The 25694-nt window shown below is 43.8% G+C and overlaps 1 protein-coding gene across 1 annotated transcript in view; it reads left to right on the top strand.

Moving 5' to 3' along the window:
* The window catches only part of LOC126400416 (phospholipid phosphatase-related protein type 3-like), a 33069-nt gene extending 7887 nt beyond the window's left edge, over positions 1–25182 (top strand). Inside the window, exons 2-9 of the mRNA XM_050061080.1 lie at positions 817–920; positions 1349–1534; positions 4584–4713; positions 7160–7355; positions 13853–13910; positions 17232–17405; positions 18314–19144; positions 19696–25182. Coding sequence (XP_049917037.1) covers positions 840–920; positions 1349–1534; positions 4584–4713; positions 7160–7355; positions 13853–13910; positions 17232–17405; positions 18314–19144; positions 19696–20682 — 2643 coding nt within the window. The 5' untranslated portion in view covers positions 817–839 and the 3' untranslated portion in view covers positions 20683–25182. The remainder of the gene's footprint in view (positions 1–816; positions 921–1348; positions 1535–4583; positions 4714–7159; positions 7356–13852; positions 13911–17231; positions 17406–18313; positions 19145–19695) is intronic.
* Positions 25183–25694: the final 512 nt, after the last annotated feature.

The raw sequence follows: 25694 nt of genomic DNA, 5'->3' as shown, positions 1-25694 counted from the left end.
AGATATCAGGACAGATGTGGATCTTGGAGTAGAAAACGAGGCAATCCAGACGAAGAAAAAAAGAGAGGCGAAAAGAGAAGTGTTGGTAAATGAAGCAGACTGGAAGGAAAAGGGAAGTATATATGGAGGGTGATTGAGAAGGCGATAAAGGAAAATGGGACACAGCGTGGTAAAGATGGTGAGATTGAGTGACGGAGAAGGAGGCAAATGGATAGAAGACAGATGCAGAGATAGAAGGATGGGCAGAAATGGGGAGCTGTAGGGAGAGCTGTGAATATTTAACACTGTTTAGTTTTCCATTCGGGCCCTTGGCTCTCGCTTCTCTCTGAGGCCTTCTGATCGCCTACAGGTTATTGATGGCAGGAGATGTCGGCATGCGTGTATGTCTATGTGTTTGTGAGGCGGATGAATTTGTTGTCTGGAAACCACTTGGAAGTTAAAAGCTTCCCTTGGAATTTAATATTTCTGTTTGTAGATTTCGCACTGACTTTTCGGCATCTAGAGCATCTTAATAACCTTGTGTGTCTGTGTGCAAAGACTAATAATGCACCTCATTACCAACAACACCACAACAACATTGCTCTGAATACATTTTACTAATGGGAGGTCTCATTTTTCAAACTAATGCATTGTAATTCATGCACTGTGAAACCTCTCGCCAGCCTTTGAAAACTTATCGAACCTATGTTTCATTCATCAAACCGGAGGAAGCTGGAGTGGCTTTTTGATGCTTTCAGAAATATTGATGGTGGAAATCCATGAAAGTGCTCTGAAGCCTCGTCCCTGACACCTCTCTGCAATCTGTTATCCCAACAGGCTGTGACTGGTCCCACCCCAAGATGACGTCCCCCAAAAACAAAGCCAAGAAGAAACCACCCAAAGACAGCATCACGCTGCTGCCATGCTTTTATTTTGTAGAGGTACGTGTAAATAGATTGATGAATCATCTCTTTTTATACATCAATGCTTGGTCGACATGACTCACTAGATTTACTGAATCGATCACCGGCTGAATCAGTCGCTCTGCTGTATGGAGTCATACCAGCAGTGAGCTTTTATGTTCATTGCATCTGGATGCATCTGACCACTACTGAAAGCAGACTGTGATGTTTTTCACCGGCAAATATTGTGGTGTCATCGCTTTCTTCTTGTCCCTTGTGTGTGTTTAAAGGTGTGTGTGTTAGCTGTGGTGGTAGGAGCTGAGATAAAACACTGGATGAATAACACCTTTCCAAGCAAATATTGGATGCTAGTCACTCTTTGCTTTGTCCTTGTCCTTGTGCGTGTGGTGGGTGGGCGTGTGTATGTGTGTGTGTGTGTGTGTGTGGGCGTACATGCCTGTGTCTAGCTCCCCATCGTCCTCTCCTCCTTGGTGTCCCTGTACTTCCTGGAGCTGACAGATGTGTTGTCCCCGGCGATGGTGGGCTTCCGCTGCCATGACCGTGACCTCTCCATGCCCTACGTGGAGACGGGTGATGAGCTCATCCCTTTGCTGATGCTGCTGAGTTTGGCCTTCGCTGGTCCTGCAGCATCTGTAAGTCCATCACACACACACACACACACACAAACACACACACACATTGTTGGAGGGGATAAAAGGAAGTTTCTCGCAAATTGAAGGGAAGTTTAAGCACCACTGACATTTTTGGGGCAATTGTGCTCTTTTTCCTTGTTGCCTGCAGTTTTTAAGGCACGTGAATGGTAATGTTAGACAAGCTTAGTTCAATTCATGGATGCCTATGGTACTGTGTGCCAAATTCTCTCAAAAGCCGATAAATATTCTCTTAAATTTTCTCAAAAATGCATAGCTGATCCAATGGATTTTTACATGGTGATTTATGTATTCATATTTTTTCCTAAAAACAAAACAGGATTACATTAAATCAACCACCGGTTTAAATGAACACAGCCACACCATAGTGAATAAATGCCTGTAGTATCAACCTGTTCTCACTCCTAACATATCAAATACTGGCGCTTGTTCAGTGGCCCTCTGCATCTGATTATAACGCACCAAAGCACCTTTTAGTGTCTGCATGAGACGCACTGGGCTGCATCATTATCAGACACTCAGAGCAACTGATATAGTCTAAAGAGAAAGTCAGCATAGGGAAGTGATCAGGGTGGACTGGTGGGTCAAATACAGGACTTTCACCCACGAGTCAGCAATTTGTGACCTGTGCGAAACCAAAAGTCAATGTTAAGTAGGGATTTGCCATATCATCTTGTTCACGATAATACCGGTATAATAATTCCTATCGTGCTGTTACCCTCGGCAACAACAATCATGGCTAAAAGCGAAATTATTACTGCTATGGTTCCAAAAGTGTGGATTAAACTGTGGCTTCATTAGGCCTGGGGTTCCTGAATGATTTATGAACAGCTCCGGACTTTTGTTTTTAAACCTAACAAAGAAAACAAAAAAGTAGGATAAGTAAATCTACATTGGAAGTTTCATTTGTAAAGAGACTGTATGTATTTAATGAGGGGAAACTGTACATTTCCTTTGAACACAAAAGTTTATTTTGACAGGACAATATGAATATAAAGAGCTGAAACTGACCGTGTAGGGCCACTGAGTTGGGAGTGAGATACTAGGAGTGTGTATGGTATTGATAGTTTTGCTGATAAATGTGAGTCTGCACTGGATAATGTGTATTGTTATTAAAAAGAAGCTGTTTCTTGATTCAACAGAGAGCTTAGATAGGCTGAGCTCGCTGATCTTGGTTCTGACTCTCTAGCCTTTTAATTTCACTATTGTGTAATGTTACCAGATTTTTTTCCACTTGAAATAAAAGTATTAGTGACTGCTCTAGTGTTTAGCAGCATACAGAATTATTTCAATCAGGAGAGACTCATTTTAATAGTAAAAAGATATTAACATGTGCACTTAAGAATGAAAAATGTGAAATGTTTTTGGCGATTACCCCACCTGGTGTCTAGATGCTGGTGGTGGTAGAGGTGGTGAAGATGAGATGAGAGGAAGATGGAGAAGTGCTGATGATCTGGATGTGTAGAGGAATGAGCCTTTGTTGGGCTCGTCCTGGACTCTGGATACGATGGCTGGAGGTGAACGGGATGGAGGAGTGCGCGACAATTCTGCCTAAAAAGACACCTGACAGCAGCAGAGGAGAGAGCAGATTTAAAATTTTGCAGTAGCATCCTGACTGGCTGAGAGATGAGAGATCATGGCAAAGTGTGATTGGATAACCAGAAGAGTGAACACTCATAGTCAGCTGATTAGAGGAAGCAGTGGGAGCGCAAAGAAAGTCTTCCTCATTGAACTTACGCTGAGCTTCATTTAAAGGAGGTGTATGTGACATTCAGAGCATATCTATAATTCAGAGTCTGGGGTGGGATAGTCTGCACACGGTTCTTAAGATGGAGGTGTCTGAGCCTACAGCCAATAGCTAACGGTGCTAACTCAATGAACAGTGCTAACAGCTGCAACCGTACTGACAGAGCTAACGATGTTACCTGTGGGGAAACTGGAGGATGGGCGCTACGCTTCCACGACAGCACCATCCTGATAACAGATAACCATTGTATGTGAACAGGGCGATGGCGGTAAGCTAGCCAGTGGGACACTCTCAGGTCCCGCTCTGACTGAATGTGAATGTGAGGTCAGAATCTTTCCTTGTAGCTCTGTTTTGGTCGCCACCAGCTCCTGAGAAAAATATCTTTTGCTTGCCGGATGTTCCACTTTCTTTAAAGCTAGTGGCTAATATTCCTGTTGGTGCTGGGCAGGTGGAGCACAGTTGGTTTATGAGATCTTTGTTTCATCGGAAACTGATGCCACTTCTGCAAACTGGCCTGATAGGAGGAGAATTACAGTCTGTACCACCTAAAGCCAAAAAGCTTGTTGAGTAATAATTCCCTGCGGCTTTGTCATTGAGCAACACTTCATCCACTGTTCATGTAAAAATCTGGTCTAGTGAGGCTGTACAAGAATAAAATCTTCCCATAGTGGAGTCAGAGGGGTAAAATCTTGTCTCAGAGGATCCGCAGTCTAATTTGTCGTGGGGTTTGGGGGTTTGTTCGTGCGCTCCACACACATACATCACGCCAAAACACTTCTTTACCAATGCGTACATCACACACATACATGCAAACGTACGGCTTCTCCAACACTCACAGAACAAATTCAGTCTCCCCTCAGAAATGCAGAATCAATGGACACGTTGATAAATACACACCTGACATTCCAACACACACCATCAAACATGCCACAACCCCCCCCCCCCCCTACCCAATCAATACACACACACTGCTAATCCATCAGCAGCATGGAAACGAGCCAAGCTCCCCAACACTCATCTATCACTCTGATTGGAAGTGATCACTATTCAATAGCACCTCGCCTCCATTCTCCCTCCGTAGCTCGCTCTCACCGTAGATCACAATCACACAAATGGATATTTGACTTTAATAGCGCTCTTATCCTTTTTCCTCTCCTTTTCTTTCTTTGCTCCTTTTTATATTCCTCTCTCAGTGCCTCACACTGTGCTCTAAACAACATAAATAAATACACAGAAATGAGTTTGTCTCCCACATTTTACCTCCCTCTCTCCCTCTGTCTGTAGATCATGCTGGGGGAGGGCCTCATGTACTGTTTGCAGTCCAAACTGAAGACGTGTCCCAAGTCGGAGAGCAGCATCAACGCTGGAGGCTGCAGCTTCAACTCCTTCCTACGCAGAACAGTGCGCTTCGTCGGTACGTCCAACTGCTAATCCTTCTGGGGCTTTTTCGGAGGAAGTTTGGGAGGATAAATGGCAGTTGTTATGGACAGAGCCGGAGTTGCGGTGCAGTTTGCCTCAGGGGCCATCTTTCAGAGGGTCTCATTAACTGCATGGTTTGTCAAACAGAATTATTTTCTCATAAATGCTTTTTCTGTCGGTGATGAAGAAGCATATAAAATGATCCAAGACAAGCACCTCACTGAAGTGAATCCTTGTGAAGTGTATTTAAGTACATTAGTAGCTGTGTAAGCGTGACAGCACTGCAGAAGCTGTGTTCAGGCTCAAATGTGTTCGGATTTATCTATTTTGTTAATTCTTTTAAGTACTTTTCAGTCTGGACATATATCTTTCTCCTTTAGAGTCGTGCGTTGCATTGTGTTTCGTTTCTCTTTTTGAGTCATTTTGAGCTATCACTGTAAAAATAACGAAAATATGATAGTTAAAGGTACAATGTGTAAGATATTGCCAGAGTTCTAGGGTGCTTTCAGACCTAGAGTTGTCTTGCTTTGGTCCGAGTCACTGACTAAATTTGTTACTAAGTTGTATAATTGCCTAGAGTTGGTTCATGTTCTCACGGCAGCATTTACAAGCGGACCAGATAAAATGCCTTGTGCAAGAAAGCTGCTCTTGATTGGTCAGAATTTCCATGTGGGAAAAATCCAGGAAGTGAACAAAGCGTTGAAGAAGAGCACACTTGCAAGATAAATGTGACACTTTCTAATGTGACAAAGGAGGGACAACTACGCTGCTCATCGTGGACTATATTGCTGTCATTGTTCATTTTAGTCAAACCATACAGTTTGAAAACGAGGCGCGGCTCCAACTAGAAAACAATGTTTTGATGCATTGGATGTGCTGAATGTGCATATTAAGGCAGTACAGGAGGAGGTGCACATTAATAATCCTCCAGGACTGTAACATGCTCATGTTTAACCCAAACAATGTGTCATGTGACTGCAGTTGGTTCAGATCCAGGTCGGAACACGTTCTCACCACAAACAAACTGCACCAGAGTTCGTTTGTAACCGGACTGAGACCACCTCTTCAAGAAGGTCTCGGCCCGGTTGTTTTGGTGCACACCTGAGTGTGATTGCTGTGTTCACACCTGCCCAAACCACCCGCACTTTGGGGGCAAACAAACTTGAGTTAGACTGAACCGAACCAAACAGGGCAGGTGTGAAAGCAGCCTTAGTTTACCTTCAGTACTGCCTCAGTTCTTGGTGGCATAGATTCAACAAGGCACTGGAAATATTCCTCAGAGATTTTGGTCCATATTGACATGATAGCATCCCAGAGTTGCACCTGGTGTGGTCTTCTGCTGCTATGGCCCATCTGCTTCAAGGTTGGACGTGTTGTTGGTTCAGAGATGGTCTTCTGCAGACCTTGGTTGTAACCAGTGGTTATTTGAGTCACTGTTGCCTTTCTATCATCTTGAACCAGTCTGGCCATTCTCCTCTGACCTCTGGCATCAACAAGGCATTTTCACCCAGAGAACTGCTGCTCACTGGATATTTTCTCTTCTTCGGACCATCCTCTGTAAACCAGATGGTTGTGTGTGAAAATCCCAGTAGATCAGCAGTTTCTGACAGACCAGCCCGTCTGGCACCAACAACCATGCCACGTCACTTAAATCACCTTTCTTCGCTGCCACGTGATTGGCTGATTAACTATTTGTGTTAAAGAGCAGTTTAACAGGTGTACCTAATAAAGTGGCCAGTGAGTGTAAGGGTTACATTTTTGCCCTAGGATACTTTGATATATGGCTGTTGGTGGAAATGGTGATTCCTGATGCAGCCTATTGGTAATGTAAGCACATGGCTATCAATACAGAGGACTAATCCTTCAAAGTAAGGTCAGTGGGAGAGAAACATGTCTCCATGTGTATTTCACATTTGGTCGTTAGGCTATCAGCAGAGTCGAGATTGTGAAAAACTGCCTGCTGAGAGTAGTTAAGAACAAAATGCTGTTGTTGTTAAGATGGAAATCAGTTTCGGCTCAGACAAATTGCTCCAGTTACCGGCTGAGCCTCCAACTTGATTCCACTTTTTAGAGTAGGGAAATAAGCTAATTACATGCATTAAATGAAGGGTGACTTGAAAAGAAATAGGCATGATATAATGCTCCATGGGAAATATCTTGAGGCAGACTTTGAGCTTTGAAGTGAAAAGAGTAATTAATTCACCTTGCTAAATTTCACTGTCTGCGGAAAAGCTCTCACAACGTAACAAACCGAAGGCTCGTGGTGTCACTTCGGGTTGTTGGAGCAAATTTAGTGTCGTTTTTTTTTTTTTTTTTTTTTCCCCGCAGGTGTTCATCAGCGAGCAGCTCATACTGAAGAAGTCACCAGGGGCTTTTAGTTCATCTACTCAAAGCCGCCTTATCGTTTCTATCTCTGTCTCCTGCTTCTTTCTCTCCCTCAGGTGTTCATGTGTTCGGTCTCCTGGCAACAGCCTTGGTGACAGATGTCATCCAGTTAGCGACCGGTTACCACGCCCCGTTCTTCCTCACCGTCTGCCAGCCCAATTACACGGCCCCAGGAGTGTCATGTGACAATAATGCCTACATCACACGGGACATCTGCATGGGGAAAGATCAGTATGCCATCATGTCAGCGAGGTAAGACAGCCGACAGAGACAGAGAGCTTCAGTTTCGTTTATCAGGATCCTCATCAGCTACTGCAGCAGCTGCTATTCTTCCTGAGGTGCACAGCAACTTTACACTTGTGACAGTGCACAAAACAACTCACATATAACACTTAAAATAACAGCACTAGACTATTACAATAATTAAGATTTATGCTTTTTAATGATTGCATTTGGTAAGTAACCGCCAGTTTGGGGCTTAATTTTGCTCTGATTACCTGATGATGAGTTACATGTGCATTAAAAGGAATAGTTCCCAGGAAAAACAACATTTTTACCACGCATTAAGTTCAGTGTATGAGTCATATTATATTGGTATATTTCCCACCTGGACCTTTATGCTCTGCCATTTCTTCTAGTCATCACGCTGTATCCTGTGACAGGCTGCTATGATACCACAACTATCACACATTCAGATATATGGAGTTTTATGTCGAGCCGCAAGCATCACGTAGGTTTACATTACCAAAGGTTTACGACAAAATCACTTGATGACACGGACTCCCGTGTGCGCACGGCGAGAGAGGAGAGGGAGAGACGCTGTGCTGCTGCCAGAGGAGCCGCTGACTGAGCTCCCTCTGAGCGGTAACTCACTAAAAGAATCTGAGAAGTCCGGGGCTGTTAATAAAACATTCAGGACGCCACAGTTTATGCCACACTACTGAAGCTGCTCCTCTTTTTGGAACCACTGCGGAGTCGGTAATAGTTACGCTTTCAGCCATGCTTGTTGTTGCTGTGGGTGACATTATGACGTCAATGTCAACAAGTCGAAATATCATAAGTATCACGATATGAATTACTCATATGATATAAAAAATTATACCTGTATTATCGGGAACCTTATGATATGGCACACCCCTATATACAGTGGTGTGAAAAAGTGTTTGCCCCCTTCCTGATTTCTTACTTTTTTGCATGTTTTCCGCACTTAAATGTTTCAGANGACAATAATGCCTACATCACACGGGACATCTGCATGGGGAAAGATCAGTATGCCATCATGTCAGCGAGGTAAGACAGCCGACAGAGACAGAGAGCTTCAGTTTCGTTTATCAGGATCCTCATCAGCTACTGCAGCAGCTGCTATTCTTCCTGAGGTGCACAGCAACTTTACACTTGTGACAGTGCACAAAACAACTCACATATAACACTTAAAATAACAGCACTAGACTATTACAATAATTAAGATTTATGCTTTTTAATGATTGCATTTGGTAAGTAACCGCCAGTTTGGGGCTTAATTTTGCTCTGATTACCTGATGATGAGTTACATGTGCATTAAAAGGAATAGTTCCCAGGAAAAACAACATTTTTACCACGCATTAAGTTCAGTGTATGAGTCATATTATATTGGTATATTTCCCACCTGGACCTTTATGCTCTGCCATTTCTTCTAGTCATCACACTGTATCCTGTGACAGGCTGCTATGATACCACAACTATCACACATTCAGATATATGGAGTTTTATGTCGAGCCGCAAGCATCATGTAGGTTTACATTACCAAAGGTTTATGACAAAATCACTTGATGACACAGACTCCCGTGTGCGCACGGCGAGAGAGGAGAGGGAGAGACGCTGTGCTGCTGCCAGAGGAGACACTGACTGAGCTCCCTCTGAGCGGTAACTCACTAAAAGAATCTGAGAAGTCCGGGGCTGTTCATAAAACATTCAGGACGCCACAGTTTATTCCACACTACTGAAGCTGCTCCTCTTTTTGGAACCACTGCGGAGTCGGTAATAGTTACGCTTTCAGCCATGCTTGTTGTTGCTGTGGGTGACATTATGACGTCAATGTCAACAAGTCGAAATATCATAAGTATCACGATATGAATTACTCATATGATATAAAAAATTATACCTGTATTATCGGGAACCTTATGATATGGCACAGCCCTATATATATGTAGGTCACCTTTTCTTGTCGTCTCAGTTGGAAAACATGAAAATATAAAACCATCACTAATTAAATATCCCTGCACCACAAACAAAGACAGACCCTTCACACCCACACAGTCAAACTTACCTTTGGTATTTATTAATTAGGCTTTTGTCTGTTTTATGGATGATTTAAGTTTTAGTCAAAAGGCACTGCTTCAATAGAATTTCAAATCTAGCTTTATTGTTTTCCTGTATGATACGTTGAGGGAATGAATTCCATTCATGCATACCTCTGTACATTACTAGTAAATGAAAACGCCTGATGCACCTTTTTACCCTATGGCGTCCTTACCCCAACCTTCCCGTTTAATCAATCTACCGTTTTTTGTTTATTTCACAGTAACTAGTATCTAGTACCTAAAATGTTCAGGCAGAGGGTACTTGCTGTAGCTCTGGTTGAGGGTGAGAGGCTGTCAGTAAATAGTTTGTTGGGCACAGGGAAACAGAGATCTGTGTGGGTACATGAGACCCTAAAACAGAGGGTGGATCATGGGGAGTACCACCAGTTGGTCCAGGAGCTTCAACTCCATGATGGTCGTTTCCAGGCATATTTTAGGATGAGTTTGACAACCTGCTGTCTAACATCGGGCTGTATAGCTCTGGGTATCCAGCGACTGCTACCACCAGTTTCTCCTCCGTTGTTTACCAACTGTAAGCTTGTTGTCGTGACCACCACAGAAGGCCCGCCTCTCAAATCATCCGATTGGACAATGGGATAAAAAGATGATGAAAAATAAGATGCAGTGGAGCGTTTTCCTGCTCTGAGTTGCAAGTTTTTTCAACTCGAGGAGTTCAGAGCCAACTGGTGGCTCTGCGTTGTGGCGCAAAAAACGTGAGCAAAAAGCTTAACTCCCATTGAAAACAATTACAAAAGGCCGCCTCCAGCTGCTAAAAGTCTTTCTGTGTGATCAAGGCTAAACAGAGCAGACTGATAAAATCCATAACAATCTGAATTTTTTAAAGTAGTAACTCAAGGTCAGTTATATCTTTTAAAAACAGCATCCATGGACACAGAAAGTCTCCTGCCTTGATTCAAAATCTGCATCCAAGAGAATAAAAAAAACATATGAAGAAGACACATATATACATATATATATATATATATATATATATATATATATATATACAGGGCATTTATTACAGGATATTAGTGTATGTAGAAGGCTGCTCCAATGCCACTGAATAAGAATTCAGCAATGTTAGTTCCCTTTGCTTTCCAGTTGATGCACAAAGTCATTTACAATAATACCATATATTGTATGTATGCCTGCAATCGAGGCGGTGCTCATATGAATATGTGCTTTATCATAAAACACTACAGAACACAGGATTCACAGCAGTTGCACAGCGTACTGTAAAGTCCTACTCATCACTATCTGCAGGAGAGTGTATGCAAACTAAGGCGAGGAGTCATCAAAACTCATTTGCATCTGAAGAGGATTACAGGAGATTAAAAATAGCAAAGGAGTGAAACTGTTCCAGTTGGATGTTTGAAATAATACAGTGTTTGCTTATTAATATGTGCTGCTTAGTAAAGTTAAGTGTTTATTTGTGCAACAAAACTTACAACGCCCTCTCTAATTCTCATTGTGCTCAGCTCAGCTGTAGCGTCTCATCTGCAGGTGCTGCAGCTACGTTCAGCTTCTGAAGGAACTCTTTAGCAGCGCGGAGCGTAACAAACTAACAGAGGTCGGACAAACAAGATACAGCATATGGGTATTAGACAGGCATAATAAGTGCGTACAGACAGAAAAGATTACAGCGAGAAAAAGCTGATATAGGGATAATCCTTGTAGTACAAACACACACGTTTGTACTTCTGTGCTTGTGAGGACCCTTATTGGCGTAATGCATTCCCTCGCTAACCCGAACCTTAAAGGAATTATTCTGATTACATTTACGTTTTGGATACCAGATACGGGTTAAAGATGTGGCTACAGCCAGCAGTTGGTCATCTTAATCCGTACAGCTGATATGGAGAAATGACAATCAACCTTTCCACAAGGGGTTATGTGCCCCTCTTGTTAGAGGCCAGTTGCTAGGAAACCAGCAGACACTTCAGGAAGTTGCTGCACCTTGACAAGAAGCCAGGCCAGCTGTTTCTCTTTGCTCAAGCTCGTGCTAAGCTAAGCTAACCGGCTGCTGGCTTCGCTTTAATGAGTGTGTTTCCCGAAGTATCAAATTATTGCTTTAACAATCACAACTAAATGCCAAACCCTAACAATTAGCATAAACCAAATTACGACTTCCACTTTAGTCAGTTAGTAAGTTAAAGGGGAACAAAAGGTTTTGAAACTGGTCCAGTATTGAGTGAGAGAGCTGCAGCTGGCAGCAGCAAAACAAGCTGCCATGTAATCAGTAGAGGCAATTGCGCAACCTCAGTGTATGTCGACTAAAAGTGCTTGTTTTTGGCACTGACAGGCTGAGTGTCTAACAACATTATGAAAAGTATCCTTACAGAGATAGACCTTTGTTGTAAAGAGTAAGAGCTTTTTCATTTGACCCGAAACAGCCCCAAAATTGCCATCGCCAAACCCACCAGACTCCATTTAAATAAACATCAATTTTAGTGTGTGTAGACCCAGTATATTTTCACATCTACCTGGGTGAATAAAAGGTTTAATGCAACCAAACCAGAGTAGGTGGTTGTTGGAACAGTGGAAGGAAGAGCCAAGATGGCTTTTGTTAGTTTAATTTTGTTTTTGTGGACTCTGAATTTAGTGTGTTTTATGATAATAAAATTCTTGTTTATTTAAATGGAGTCTGGTGGCTTTCGCAATCACGATTTTGAGGCTGTTCCCGGTTAAACACAAAGGACCTCATCCTTTAATAAAAAAGATCCATCTCTGTCGCGATTCTTCGATTATATTGTCAGACACTTACAATAACAATGTGAGCCTGTCAGTGGCAGAACAAGTTTAGTGGACATAAAGTGGCGATGCACAATTCCCCCGAGTTTCTCTGCTGTCCATCCGTCTGTACATCCGTCCCATTATCATGAACACTATATCTCAGGAACACCTTAAGGTAATTTCTTAAAACTTGGCACAAATATCCTCTTGGACTTAATCGTGAACTATTTTGATTTTGGTTGTCATAGGTTGCAGGTCAAGGTCACTGTGACCTCATCTGTCTCGTTCTCTTAAACACAATATCTCAAGAACACCTTGAAAGATTTTCTGTCTTTCTTTTCAGATTCTGGCACAAACGTTCATTTTGAATCAAGGATGAGCTCATAAGAATTTAGTTGTCAAAGGACAAGATCACTGTGACCTTGCACCCATCTTGGTCTCTTTAACGTGATATCTCAAGAAGGCTTTAAAGGAATTTACTCAAATTTTGTACAAATGTCCACTTGGACTCAACAATGAACTGATTAGAATTTTGTAGTGTAAGGTCAAATGTCAAGTTCACTGTGATCTCACAAAACATGTTTTTGGCCATAATTCAAGAATTCATCATGATAGTTGGCAACACCATGAATCAGGGACAGAAGGGGAGACATTTGGTCAGATACTGAATCAGTGACATTAATCTTGGGTGTTCACCTTGAAACCGTGCTGATTGTAAAGATCTTCCAGGAAGGAAGGTGTGTGAAACATCCATGTTTTCACAGACATGGATGCAAACTGTAACTGCAACTTGACAGGTTCGTGGAGGCAAACAACTGTGAACCGATAATTCTAATTTCAATAAATTGTAACTTTTAAACTATACAGTGCTCTGGAGTTAACTGTTATTGGAGATGTTGGATCAGACCAGTTGTGCCAGTGAGTCGATATGTCGCCATCTTTGAAATATCTTAAATGTGGAGTTTTCTGAGATAGTGTGCTGTGATAAGGCCCTGGCTGCGTTACTGTTGTGCCAATAATTATGGTAATGACCACTCTCCTGTGTAGTTTAATTTTAGAGTGTCTCAGACCACAGGGATAACATGTATGAATTTTGAAAAGGGGCCGAACCTATAGGTAACTGTAGCATGAGCCTAAATCCAAGTCTTCACCCTAAAGCAGTCCTTATATAAAAATAAGTTCTCAAACTTAAATTGGTCATGACAAAGACAGCAGAACACTCACCCAGCCTGCCCACACATATACACAGGTTTAATCCTGAACAAGTGGGAGAAGGTAAACACAAGGATAAAGACACTTACATAAACAATGCATTAGTGAGGCTAATTAAATGACATTTATGATTCAGTCTCCCTAAACTATAAATTAGCAGCTCTGACCTCAGCTCATTCCCTCTCTCCTAATGTTCCCACTAATGCCCCATGGTACTCGCTTTGTGTTTATTAATGCTCGCATCCAAGGACGCACGCTCCGTTTGACAAACACACAGATGGGCAGCCGCACGGGTTTTAATGTCAGATACAATCCCGACATCAGAAACAGCTTTACACAGGTTTATTTGAGAGGCAATAAACACACTCAGAATCCACTCGGCTTATTTTGGTGAAAAAAACAAATCTCTCTTTGTCTCTCTGCCTTCACTCTTTCACACCTAACTCTCCCCTTTTCTCCCCTCAGGAAAACATTTCCATCCCAGCATGCAACGCTCTCTGGCTTCGCTGCTGTCTATATCTCCGTAAGCACCTCTGTGTCTCACTTGTGTTGATGTACATTGAGTATGATGTATTTGCATCATAAACTGTGTGCGAATGTGTGTGGGGTTTTCTGAGTTTGTCTCACATTTTGGTTAAATCCTTGCAGATGCATTAATATTACTGCACCACATTTTCTTTATCCTTTATCCTTGCATACATTTTTATGAGTTTATGCAGCTGACAGTTTATCTGCTCAATTATCTGTGTTCATGATAAGTATCCAGATGTTCCTCTACTTACTCTTAACGAACGTGGCTGCTGGCAGCACAAGATTAGCTCCTCCATATCAGAGGATTTTTTAGCTGGAATGAAATCACTGTCACTTCATACATAACTCGCAATTGCATTATGGTGTTTACTCGCTGAGAGATTTCCAAATTCAACTCAACAGTATCCCCAGGCCAAAGAGCTGTCCAAATCTTACATTAAAACGTAACAGGCCAGATTTCCGTTTGCTGTTACTTCCTGGTGCATATGTGCAGCAGCTTTCTGCCATTCTGTGGTCCGGTGCTGACAGCAGCAGTATGTCAACTGTACAGCAAAGTAGCAATGTCATTTTTCCATGAGGTAACACCTTCCTACACACAAACACACTCTCCTCCACCAATGGCTACTCGAGCTACTGGCCATATCACTGCTGCCTCGCTGGGCTCAGAGTGTGCTCATTAAAGCTCACCAGACCGATTTCTGATGAGAGAGAGAAAAGGCAGGAGGAGGAGGAGGAGGAGGAGGAGGAGGAGGAGGAAGAAAGCGGCTGTTGTGGTTGCTAGAGTTACAACGTGTTGTCTCTGCAAAGTTGAGATGCAGCCCATTAATTCTGTTGTCAGATTCCTCTACACTGATCGCCACATTAAAACACGTATGTCTTATATTCAGTCTCAGAAAACCTTCACAGCAAAGTAAAGACTCCCACTTGTTTCCATACCTTCCCCTCACACATTTTTTTTTTTAGAAATATGCAAAAGCTCGACAGAAAGAGACTGAAATTTGAATTGCATTGGGAATAACTGAATGTCAGCCTTCTGTCAGAGTCTTGCTTCACGAAAAGTTGGGTTCTTATGCTCGCGACAAGATGGACAAGCTTGTTAAAATGGATATTTTTGCAAAGCCTGCTCCTCTGTCACTCAGCTGTCCTCCACTTTATGTAACCCAAATATAGAGTGCATGCACAGAATCTCAATGTAAATATATAAATATATTCTCTCTCCCCTCCTGTGGCCCTTCTGCTTACATCCCTGTTCTGTTTTACTGTCAGAAAAATAGGCCTGTTCATCTTAATGACCCAGTTACCTCATATGCAGCGTACACTTTACTCTTAAAACACCTCTAACAACAGCTGAGGTAGTGTCATTTACTTAACTTTCATGGAACATAAAACAATATAGTTGCATTGGAAATAAGTGAAATTATGTCACCCAGTTGGATAAACGTTTTTGTGTCTACAGGAATAATAAGACATTTTGGCAAATACAATTATTTGCTCTTTTGCTAGGACAGCAAGGACACAGTTAGCTTAGCTTAGCAAGAAGAGTGGAAGCACAGGAAATAGGCTGATAGTTCAGTCAAAAGGTAAAATATTTAAAAAACCTGACACCTTGGACCTCAAAAGCTCTTTTTTTTTAATCTGCACAAAAGCTGAAGCGTAAAAATGACAAATGGTGGTTTAACAGGAAGTCATTGCTCCTGGCCAAAAAATAATCTGGGACGGGCAACTGTGTAATACAACAATTTGTCATTTTTATGCTTTTTTAACGGATTAAATATTGAGATGTAATGTAATAATTAGTGAGCTTTACAGACGCTAGTAGGTGGGTTTATCCTTTAAATGGAGCCAAGCTAGCTGTTTCCCCTTGCTTCTAGTCTTTATACTAAGCTAAGCTAACTGGGTGCTCGCTGTAGCTTTGTGTTTAAAGGGACAGTTCACCTCCAAATCAAAAATTTGTATTTTTCCTCTTATCTGTAGTGCTATTTATCAATCTACCTTATTTTGGTGTGAGTCGCTGAGTGTTGGAGATATTGGCCGTAGAGATGTCTGCCTTCTTTTAAAGATATTGAAACTAGATGGCACTCGGCTTGTGGTGCCCAAAACGCCAAAAGAAACCATTAAAAAAAAACTCAACAGCAATGTCTCTTTCCAGAAATCATGACCTGGTTACTCAAGATAATCCACAGACCTTGTTGTGAGCAGTTTCGTGCAAGAACTGTTTTCTTTCTACTGAACTACACTTGTGAATCCTGCAGCAGGAAGTGTGCATCTACTGCTAGCTCCTTTAGCACCACTGAGCTAGCTAACGTTACAGCTCAGCTAATGTTTACATCTTGCACTGTCACAAGCACAAGCCTCTCCATGAGTAGATGCATGCTTGCTTCTGTGCAGCTGTAGTTTGGTAGAAAGAAAGTAATTCCTGCAGAAAGAAGTGTGCATCTGCTCATGGAAAATAGGCTTGTGCTTGTGCGAGACGTAAACATTAACGTCATCCTCCTTGGCTGAGCTGTAACTTTAGCTAGCTCAGTGGTGCTAGGTGAGCTAGCAGTAGATGCACACTTCCTTCTGTGCGGTGATAGGATTGGCGGCTGTAATTGGGTAGAAAAAAATAGTTCCTGCAGAAGGACATGTGCATCTACTCATGGAAGACAGGCTTGTGACAGCGCGGGATGTTCACATTAATGGTGTCCTTCTCAGTTGTGGCTGTAACATTATCTAGTTCACTGGTGCTAGGTGAGTTATCAGTAGATGCACGCTTCCTTCTGCGCAGTGATATGATTGGCAGGTGTAGTTTGGTAGAAAGAGAATAGTTCCTACATGAAACTGCTCACAACAAGGTCTGTGGATTATCTTGAGTAACCGGGTCATGATTTCTGGAAAGAGACATTGCTGTTGAGTTTTTCAAATGTATTTTTGAGGCGCTTTGAGCACCATAAGCCGAGGCCATCTAGTTCCATTATATTCGTCTCCAGCATCTCCAGCAGTCAGCAACTCACATCAAAATAATATAGACTGATAAATACGACAGGTAAGAGGGAAAATACGTATTTTTATTAAGGGGTAAACTGTTTGTTTAACAGACAGATATGAGACTGGTATCAATCCTTCCATTTAACTCTCAGCAAGTTCCCAAAATGTGAGATTAAGTTTAAAATATACAAGATGACTCCTGCAATATTTTTCCGTCAAAAAGTAAAACTGTGAATTTTCTCACTTCTCAGGTAAAACCTTTTCTCCAGTGTGTTGTCGTGCTTTTTATTGACACCTGCACCTCATTCTCCATATGCCACACTGATGCGTGTCTCTCTGTCCACAGATGTACTTTAACGCCAGCATCAGCAGCACGACCAAGCTGCTGAAGCCGCTGCTGGTGTTTGCTTTCTGCATGGCGGCGGGCCTCGCCGGGCTGACACAGATAACTCAGCACCGCAGTCACCCAATAGACGTCTACGTGGGATACCTCATAGGAGCCGGCATCGGAGTCTACCTGGTTAGTCACGCAAAAAATAGCAAAAAAAAAAACACCAGACTGAAATCTGTGGGCAAAATGTATTAAAGGTCCTAATTTATTTGGCTGGTTTGAAGATAATTGCACCTTTTCTACTAATGTGACTCGCTGAAAGACATTTAAACAAGTGAAATAGTCTTAAAATGGATTTCCTATTTCAGGATTTAGTTTGTGAAAAGAGTGCCAGCATATGTTTGTAGGCATTTAGGGATTTGTTTTGTCCCCAGGGAATAGTTAACAGTCAGCATGCGGCATGGTGGGAATGACCGAATACACATAAATAGATTTCGGTTTTTTAATTAAGTGGCTTAGTTGTTTTGCCGTGACTGAATCGTCCTGTTGTATTATTCTAACGCTATCGCAGCATGTGCTAACAAATGCCTCTTTTTTTAATCACCTCTCCTCTCCGTGCGGCTTCCATACTTCTCGCTCCTCGCAGTTTTTTTTGGCAGGCTCTATATATAGCCTTTTCTATTACGGAGGGGAAGGGAGAGAGAGAATGAATAATCGGATAAGAATCCTCTGGAACAATTTCACACTTCATTTTAAGAAAACTTGTCGTTGCCATTCTCCACGCTTCCCTCCTCCTCTCGCTCTCTTTCTCTATCGTCTTTCACATTTTAAGAGGGGGTGAGCGCTTGCTTCTGTCATTAAAGGATGAATCCTGAAAGAGGGGGAAGAGAGTGATTCATGCTGACCTCACTAAACAGGAGGAAGAGGGAGAAATGCCTATTCATGCACTTGCTCCCCACTAACATGAATATCAATTTTTTTTCCCTCCCAAAGATTAAAGAAAATACGTTTTCACGCTTCAGCCTTTATTTAACATGCTGGGTGCTTCAATCTCCTCATTTGTTTCTCCTCCCCACCTCCTTGTATCCCTGTGTCAGGCTGTGTATGCAGTGGGAAACTTCAAAGCATCAGACGAAGATGCTCCCTCTTTGCAGAGGCTGGCCCCGGCTCAGCAGAAGGACAGCCTGAGGGTGCTGAGCCAGCGGGGTCATGACTCCCTGTACAGGAAGACTCCCAGGGTGTCTGAGAGCAGAGAGGAGCTGGGGGCCGGGCTGGGGTCTGGGGCTCGCAGTAAGGTGAGGAGGGAGAAGGCATCCTTGGCTTCCCTTAAACGAGCGAGCGCCGATGTGGAGCTCCTTGCGACCCGAGGTCCCATGGGCAAGGAAACCATGGTAACCTTCAGCAACACCTTACCCCGAGTCGCAAACGGGAACAGCCCCATCTCCCCCTCAGATGAGCTCCCCACCACGCAGCGTCACATGACCTTCCACGTGCCCTTTGACCCCCAGAGGTCTCGGCAGCTGGTGTCAGAGTGGAGGCAGCGCTCGCTGGAGCTGCGCAGCCAGAGCTCACGAGACGAGGAGGAGGGGATGGACGGGAGGGATGGAGGAGATGAAGGAGGAGCAGCGGCGGGAGAAGGAGATCAGGAGATGCCTTCGTCTCTTTATCCCACAGTGCAAGCCAACAAGGGCACCGCCACGCCAACCGGAGCCAGGATGGTGGTGGCGCCCCCGCTCGTTCACATCCCAGAGGAGGCCACTCGGCCGCCTCCTGTTTCTCCGAAGAGCGCCAAGACGCGCGCCAAGTGGCTGTCGCTCACCGAGGGAGGAGGGGTGAAGGAGCCGGGGACGGGGCCCATCGCGGTGTCGACTCCTCGTGTCCCCAACACGCAGCCCAACCAGCCGCCCAGCCAGCAGAGAGTCACTCAGGTGAGGGGGAAATTACAAACTGAACGCCTGCAAATCAAAATAATTACATTGTTTTGAGCTGTAATTTTTCATTCTTTGATTTCCAGTGGCACGCAGCCAGTCCTGATAAATATAGTTTAGTCTGGAGATTTAATAGCTGCCAAACGCTGTGTGTGTGCGACACACCTGATGATTTATTTTGGTGGTAAAATCATAACAGAACAACACGGTCAGAGGCAATTTCACTGATTACTTTCCAATATGAAATACTCTCCCAAGGGTTCAAACACTTATTATAGGTGGAGTTAAAGCTTAATAAAATGTCTGTGAGGGATATTGAATTTGTTGCTGTTACCTTCTACAGTATTTACTGTAATAAAACTGAACTTTATCGTGGTGCAGACCTGTTTCCTAAATACAAATTGCTGATTTCTGCAGTGGCTGCTTTCATTCATATTGAAAGTTCACTTTGGAAACAGCAGGTGATAAATCAGAAACAGGTCCACGTGCTCGCTGATCTGGAGCAGCTGCTTGATCGTTCCTGTCTGAGCATCTTTCCTTCTGTCCTCCAGGTGATAGCCATGTCCAAGCAGCAGGGTCATGGAGTCACTTCCTCCACTAAGACATCAGAAGGTGGCTCCTCCTCAGGCGGAGGGTCCAACTGCTCCGAGTCGCCCTACTACCGGATCCCGTCTGATCGAGACAGCTGCACCGGGAGCAACCCAGGGAGCATTGCCGGGAGCGGAAGCATCGTTACAATTGACGCTCACGCCCCTCACCACCCGGTGGTGCGTGTGTCGGCCAGTAACGGCAAGCCGTGGGAGTGGAGGAACACCATCAGCGGTAATATGATGGCCGCCGACACGGCAGGGGATAAACACCGCGTGGCGTTGCAGCGACAGGACAATGTCAGTCACTACCGGGATTACCGGACACTCCCCGTGAAAACGGACTCGCTCTGCTCCTCCTCAGCCAGCGGCAGCGCCGAAGGAGGACAGGAGCTGCCTCCCCCGCCTCTCCCCACCTCCTCCTCCCCCCTGCCTCCACCTCCCCAGCTGTTGTCATCCCCTCTACCCCCACCGCCTCCTCACTCTTCTTCCTCTCCCTTGCCTCCCCCTCCACACCCAAGCACCTCTCCATTGCCTCCAAACCTCCCTCACCCTGCCTCCTCCCACATGCCTCCCCCTCCTCACCTGTCCTCTCAGATGTCCCCACCACCCCTCCCAGTGTCCTCTCACATGCCCCCACCTCCTCACCCGTCCCACTCCCACATGCCCCCACCTCCTCACCCATCCTCCTGTCAAATGCCCCCACCTCCACATTCCTCCTCTTCCCCTATGCCACCTCCACCTCACCCCTCATCCTCCATGCCTCCACCTCCTCACCCGTCCTGCTCCAGCATGCTCCCCCCTCCTCCCCATCCCGACTTGCTGATGGACAGCCACAGCCAGGCGCTGTCCCGCTCCTCCACCCTGCCTCGTCGGCCCTCTGTCTCCGCCCGCAGCCACGCCGAGCAGGAGCACTACTACAAGGCCATGCAAAACGAGAGGATGTTATAGTAAAGACATCATTGTCATGTCAATGATTGTGCTTCAGAGGACTCAGCTGAAAGAGACAGCGAAACAAAATAGATTGTGGCAGGTGAATAGAGATTTATGACTTTAGAAAAATGACAAAAAGGTTTCGAGACTCTGATACCAGAGCAGACGCTTTGGTCAGAACGCTGCAAAGGAAGAGGCAGCAGCAGGAGTGGAGGAGCACGGGGAGGTCTGGCAGCTCACACGCACTCAGCGGGGAATCTCGTTTTCTCCTGCTCACACGTACTGCCCACAGCGCCGGCTCAGCGACACTGACTGGGAAAAGAACAGACAAGAGAAGAAAGGGGAGTCAAAGAGAGAGCAGGGTGCAGAATTAAAAAACCCGAGATTCAGCACGCACATCCTCCGTGTTCCTTTAAAGCACATTCAGCGAAGGAGTGGGAGAGGCTGCAGCTGAAAGAGAGATATCACAATGAACGGTCTGGGATTTGCTAAATCAAGTTTCCCTTGAGAGGAGGGATAAGACTGAGAAAACAAAACAACTACAGGCAATACTTGCTCTCCTTAAACTAGCGCAGCTGTTTGAGGTTGCCAGCTATTACACACAGAGAATTTGCCGTCGTAACCAGCTGAAAAACTTGTGCTTTAAAGTGCCCAAAAGCTCTGAGTAAAGAAAAGAATGCAGTAATGTTAAGTTCAACCACAGGTTCAAGAGTATTAGCCACAACTCACAAAAGCATGAGAGTGTTTTTGCCCCTCTGAATACACAAACCAAAATGGGGAATTTTATGTTTGACACCAAGCAAATCTGTCAGTATCCACCAGAGAGAGCCGGCTTAGGAAGCGCTGCCTCTGGTTGGGGTGTGAGAAGGAGGAGGAGGAGGGCTGGGCATAAGGAGGATCACGCACAGTTGGGTACCCCAATACAGACGTCACCGAATGGATTACTGCTGTAAACATGAGAGGCGGTGGAATGGAAAGAGAATTGTTCCTTAAGTGAAGAGGGTGGTTGGGCCGCGCGGCGCAGCGAGCTCGGCAGCCAGTCTGTCTTTGCTGTGTGCAAAACCTGCCACAGTGCCTGAAGCAGCACTAAGGAGATTAACGTTTGTTTATCAAACCATGCTAGCGCACTCTTCCCTCCGCAGCCCTTTGCATTTGGCCCTCTGGCAAATCACAATGGTGACGGCACTGTTAATGGAAAGCTGCCCAGCCAGGAGTGCGGCATCACCACCAACATGCACACTGGCTCAAACAGGTGCTGGTGGGATGCAGCTTACAGGCTTGTGTTGCTAGCCGTGTCTGTACCTGTTAGCATTTCAGAGGTTTTGGTATCACTTTCTAACTGTGCAATATTTTATCAATGATCATTTATCGATTTTTCTTTATAGATCAGTATTAAGACATTCTTAAGAGCAACTTTTGGGTTGTCAGGATGTAAATCTTGGAACCTTTCGGCTATCGGCCTGATGACAATTTAGCCTCTGGGGGCAATGGCCAATATTTAAGGGGTTGTGGCGTAGCTAGCGTGTATCCAGACCAAGACTTTACCCTTCCATACATCGGTCATTGTTAACAGTCCGATTAGCTACTTGAGATGCAAGAATGGAGTTGGTCCAGATCCAGATGACGTTACAGCTAATCTTTATAAACAGATATCTACACATTAATGCAGATAAATTAAAACAATAAAAGCTAATAAAAAAAGCCAGACAATAGCCACTGGGTTCCAAATGTTAATGTCATGAAATGTAAATGGTTAACCGCTAACGAAATATTTTAAGGTTACGCATGTCAGTTCATTTTACTGCCCTTCAGTTTACTGCAATGTGCATCACCCGGCTCCGGTGGGAGCTAGCTAGCAACAGTAATTCAGAGTTTTCCGCCAGTCCTGACCCAACAGCGTTGCAGTAAAAATGTGCCTACCCCTTGGTCTCCTCTCAGGTCGCACCGGTGAGTAAGTGGCTAAATTTTTTGCTGTAAAACCCCTTTCTATGCAATCCCTGTTAGCACTGTTAGCAGTGTCAGCAAGGCTAGTAGTGCTAACAATGCTAAAGGGCATTGTGGCTCAAAACAAAGCACGCACATGGGCGGGAGACCAGAGGATGGCCACCATGTTGTTTCCATCAGCCTATTTAGATGCACATCTAGAAGTATCACATTGGAAAATCATGATGAAAACGCCAAAATTCGAATTAAAATCCCCTGATTCGCACAAACTAAAATACGCTCGCTTTAGCCGGGTTTTGGTTGATTCAAAAAAATGTTGATTCGCAAAACGGGGGTGGAAACAGTTATGTTCGAATTAAGTCTGACGTAGCGCACCTCTCTCCATGGTGATATCCACACTCCGGGTCAGGAAGGCGGTAATGCATTTACAAGCTGGTTGCCAACCGCCAGAAAACATAGAAGAAGAAGAATGCAAGACTTGTTTTGTTTCCGGTTCTGCGGAAAACTCGCGAGTTCATAGTTTTCACCAAAGTCCGTACATTTAATGGAAACACACAGGATTCGTATTTCTTTTAATGCGCATTTCCCAATGATTCGAATCACTTTTGGATGGAAACATAGCTAGTAACCGCGAAATGAGCGGCGCAGCTAGCAAGCTTCCAATGGACTCGGGTGGTGCTCAATGCAGAGCAGCCAAGGCTAACACTATGTTTCTGCATGTTAGCCCCAAGACATTTACATCACAAAATATTAAAATTTCACCAACTCTAAATGGATAACAGTTGGTGCTTTGAAATGAGAAGCTAAAGCTCACTGAGTCAGTGAAGCACCATGCGTTTTTCTTAAAAATTAACCAGTTAGTATTAAAAATATTAAGATGTACAATTTACAACAACAACAACAAATTACAAATGAATACATGAAGCCTTAAGAGTCTTTGCAAATTAGAGTCCTTTTCAGATGTTTTTGAATAACGATGTCGATGATTGTAGAGATGGAGGAAGGTTGTTCCAAAGAGATGGTCCTCTGTATTTCAATGAGTATTGATTAAGAAAAGTCCGACAATATAAAAGATAAAGGTCCTTAGAGTGACTTGTGGAATACACACAGCTACATGACATCAAAGCCTGCTAAAACATGTTTGGTCAATTCTACTCGGACTACAAACTGAAACCAGAACACCTCCAATACCGAAATAAATTGTGCCCTGTTGCATACAGATTCTGCATACATATGCAGATATCTGTTTATAGAGATTGTAAATATTTTTCATCAGTGTGCATCTTTTTCTATAGCTGTTTAATTTTTCAGGAAGAGCTCTGCAGGAAACCCAAGTAATGTTTACAATGTTTACAGCTCCAGACTTTATTCCTCTATCCAGCCACCCATTATCTACACCCGTTTATCCAGGGTTATGAGACATCTATCTACCACGGGGCTTCCCTTATTTAAGTACGCCTTATTAGAAAGTGATACCAAGATTTTTTTTGTTCCTCTGTTTACATGAAATAAGTTAGATGACCGTGTGAACAGCCAACCAACACAAAAACAGGCCAGCACAAGCTTAAAAAGATGTTGGCAAAACAGTCTCAGCTAAAGGTCAACTTGCTTGTTTGCTATCCCGCAGCACAGAGTCCTCATCAGCAGATGTTGTTTCCACAGTTGTCATGGAAATATGGGCAAAATACATTGGCTGATGAGGACCGTGAAAAGCGGTCAAAAGGTCCAGAACAAGTGAATAAGTGCACCTTTAGTTGAGATTGTTTTGTCAACTGCTGATTCATACAGTAGGTCAAGAAAGAGTCGTCCACTTAAAGGTTAGTTCTTGACTTAATAGGTGAAACAATTAACCGTAGAATTAATCCAATTATTAACTGCTAATAATAGTAACAGTGGTTGCAGGCTTCAGAGCGACATCAAGTTGAGAGGAAGTGCGTGTTCTTCCTGCTCTCCCCTGCCTCTTGTGTGTATTTATACCATGTTGTATAAAGTCGTTATCTGGTACCTATCATTTCATACAAGTCTTTTTCTAACTATCAGAAGATATTCCGTCCAATGACAAGTGCTTTATTTTAGGTCGTACTTTGATCATATTTTAACGAGAGATCCAGACTCACAAACACACAGATGAAAGAGCTGGTTTTCACCCATGCGCCACAAGCATCTGAAGGCTACATGAACTGATTTTCGTAACGTTGTGCCAGGAAGGGGCGAGTTTAAATGGAACAAGTTGTATTTTGTAGTGGAGCTCCCTCTGATGAGGAGCTGGTAGAATAATGTTGCTCGTCGGTTTGTGCTGCATGTGTGTGTGTACGAGCGTGTTTTTTTGTTTTTTTTTTAAAGACTTCTGTGCTTCAGGTCTGCGCCGTCGCCTTTGACGGACAGACGTGCTGCATTTTTCAGTGCTGGTGATTATCGTACTACTTCCCCCCCCCATTTTGACTGTAAAAATACTTGATATTACCTAATATTATTAATACTATTATTATTTCAGTCCTCTTTTATGGGCTGATGTTTTCTATCTGTGGTGATGTGTAACATTAATAACCCGATTGAATAAAAAAGCCAAGACTTCTTAACTGAGGTTTCGTCTTGTGTTACTTTAGCAGCTCAAAATAGACAGAGGGTCATTGCCGGAGCGGCTTTTACCGCAACTCTAATGAAAAGGATCTTCTCCATTGATTCTTGGGTTATGAGTACTTTCATGCTCATTCATACTGTACACTCACACATGCACACACACACACTCGCATGGATACACACAGCCAGACGGATCCGGCACAGTTGCAACATTTGCTCCTTTCCTGTGGGCTAGTGTCAGGTTTCTGTAATGAATTCTGCGAGAATGTTGGTCAGTCCCAGATGACCCGCAGGGATGCAGCAAGCATTGGCTGAGGCCTCTGTATGTGTGTGTGCAAGCATGCATGCATGTGTGTGTCTAAAAAACTGTGAAAAACTGTGTACTTGCATTGGATTTTGTGTGTTAAAGTGCATGCAAAGGCTGTTTATTTTGGTAAATGTGCCCCTTGGTTTATTCTGATACAGCATGATTAACGTGGATGATTATGCAGAGATGAGTTGGGCTG

The sequence above is a fragment of the Epinephelus moara genome, chromosome 14 (genome assembly GCF_006386435.1).
Source record: "Epinephelus moara isolate mb chromosome 14, YSFRI_EMoa_1.0, whole genome shotgun sequence".
NCBI lineage: Eukaryota > Metazoa > Chordata > Actinopteri > Perciformes > Serranidae > Epinephelus > Epinephelus moara.
The sequence above is the reverse complement of the archived record's forward strand: the minus strand, read 5'-3'. Positions and strand labels throughout refer to the sequence as shown.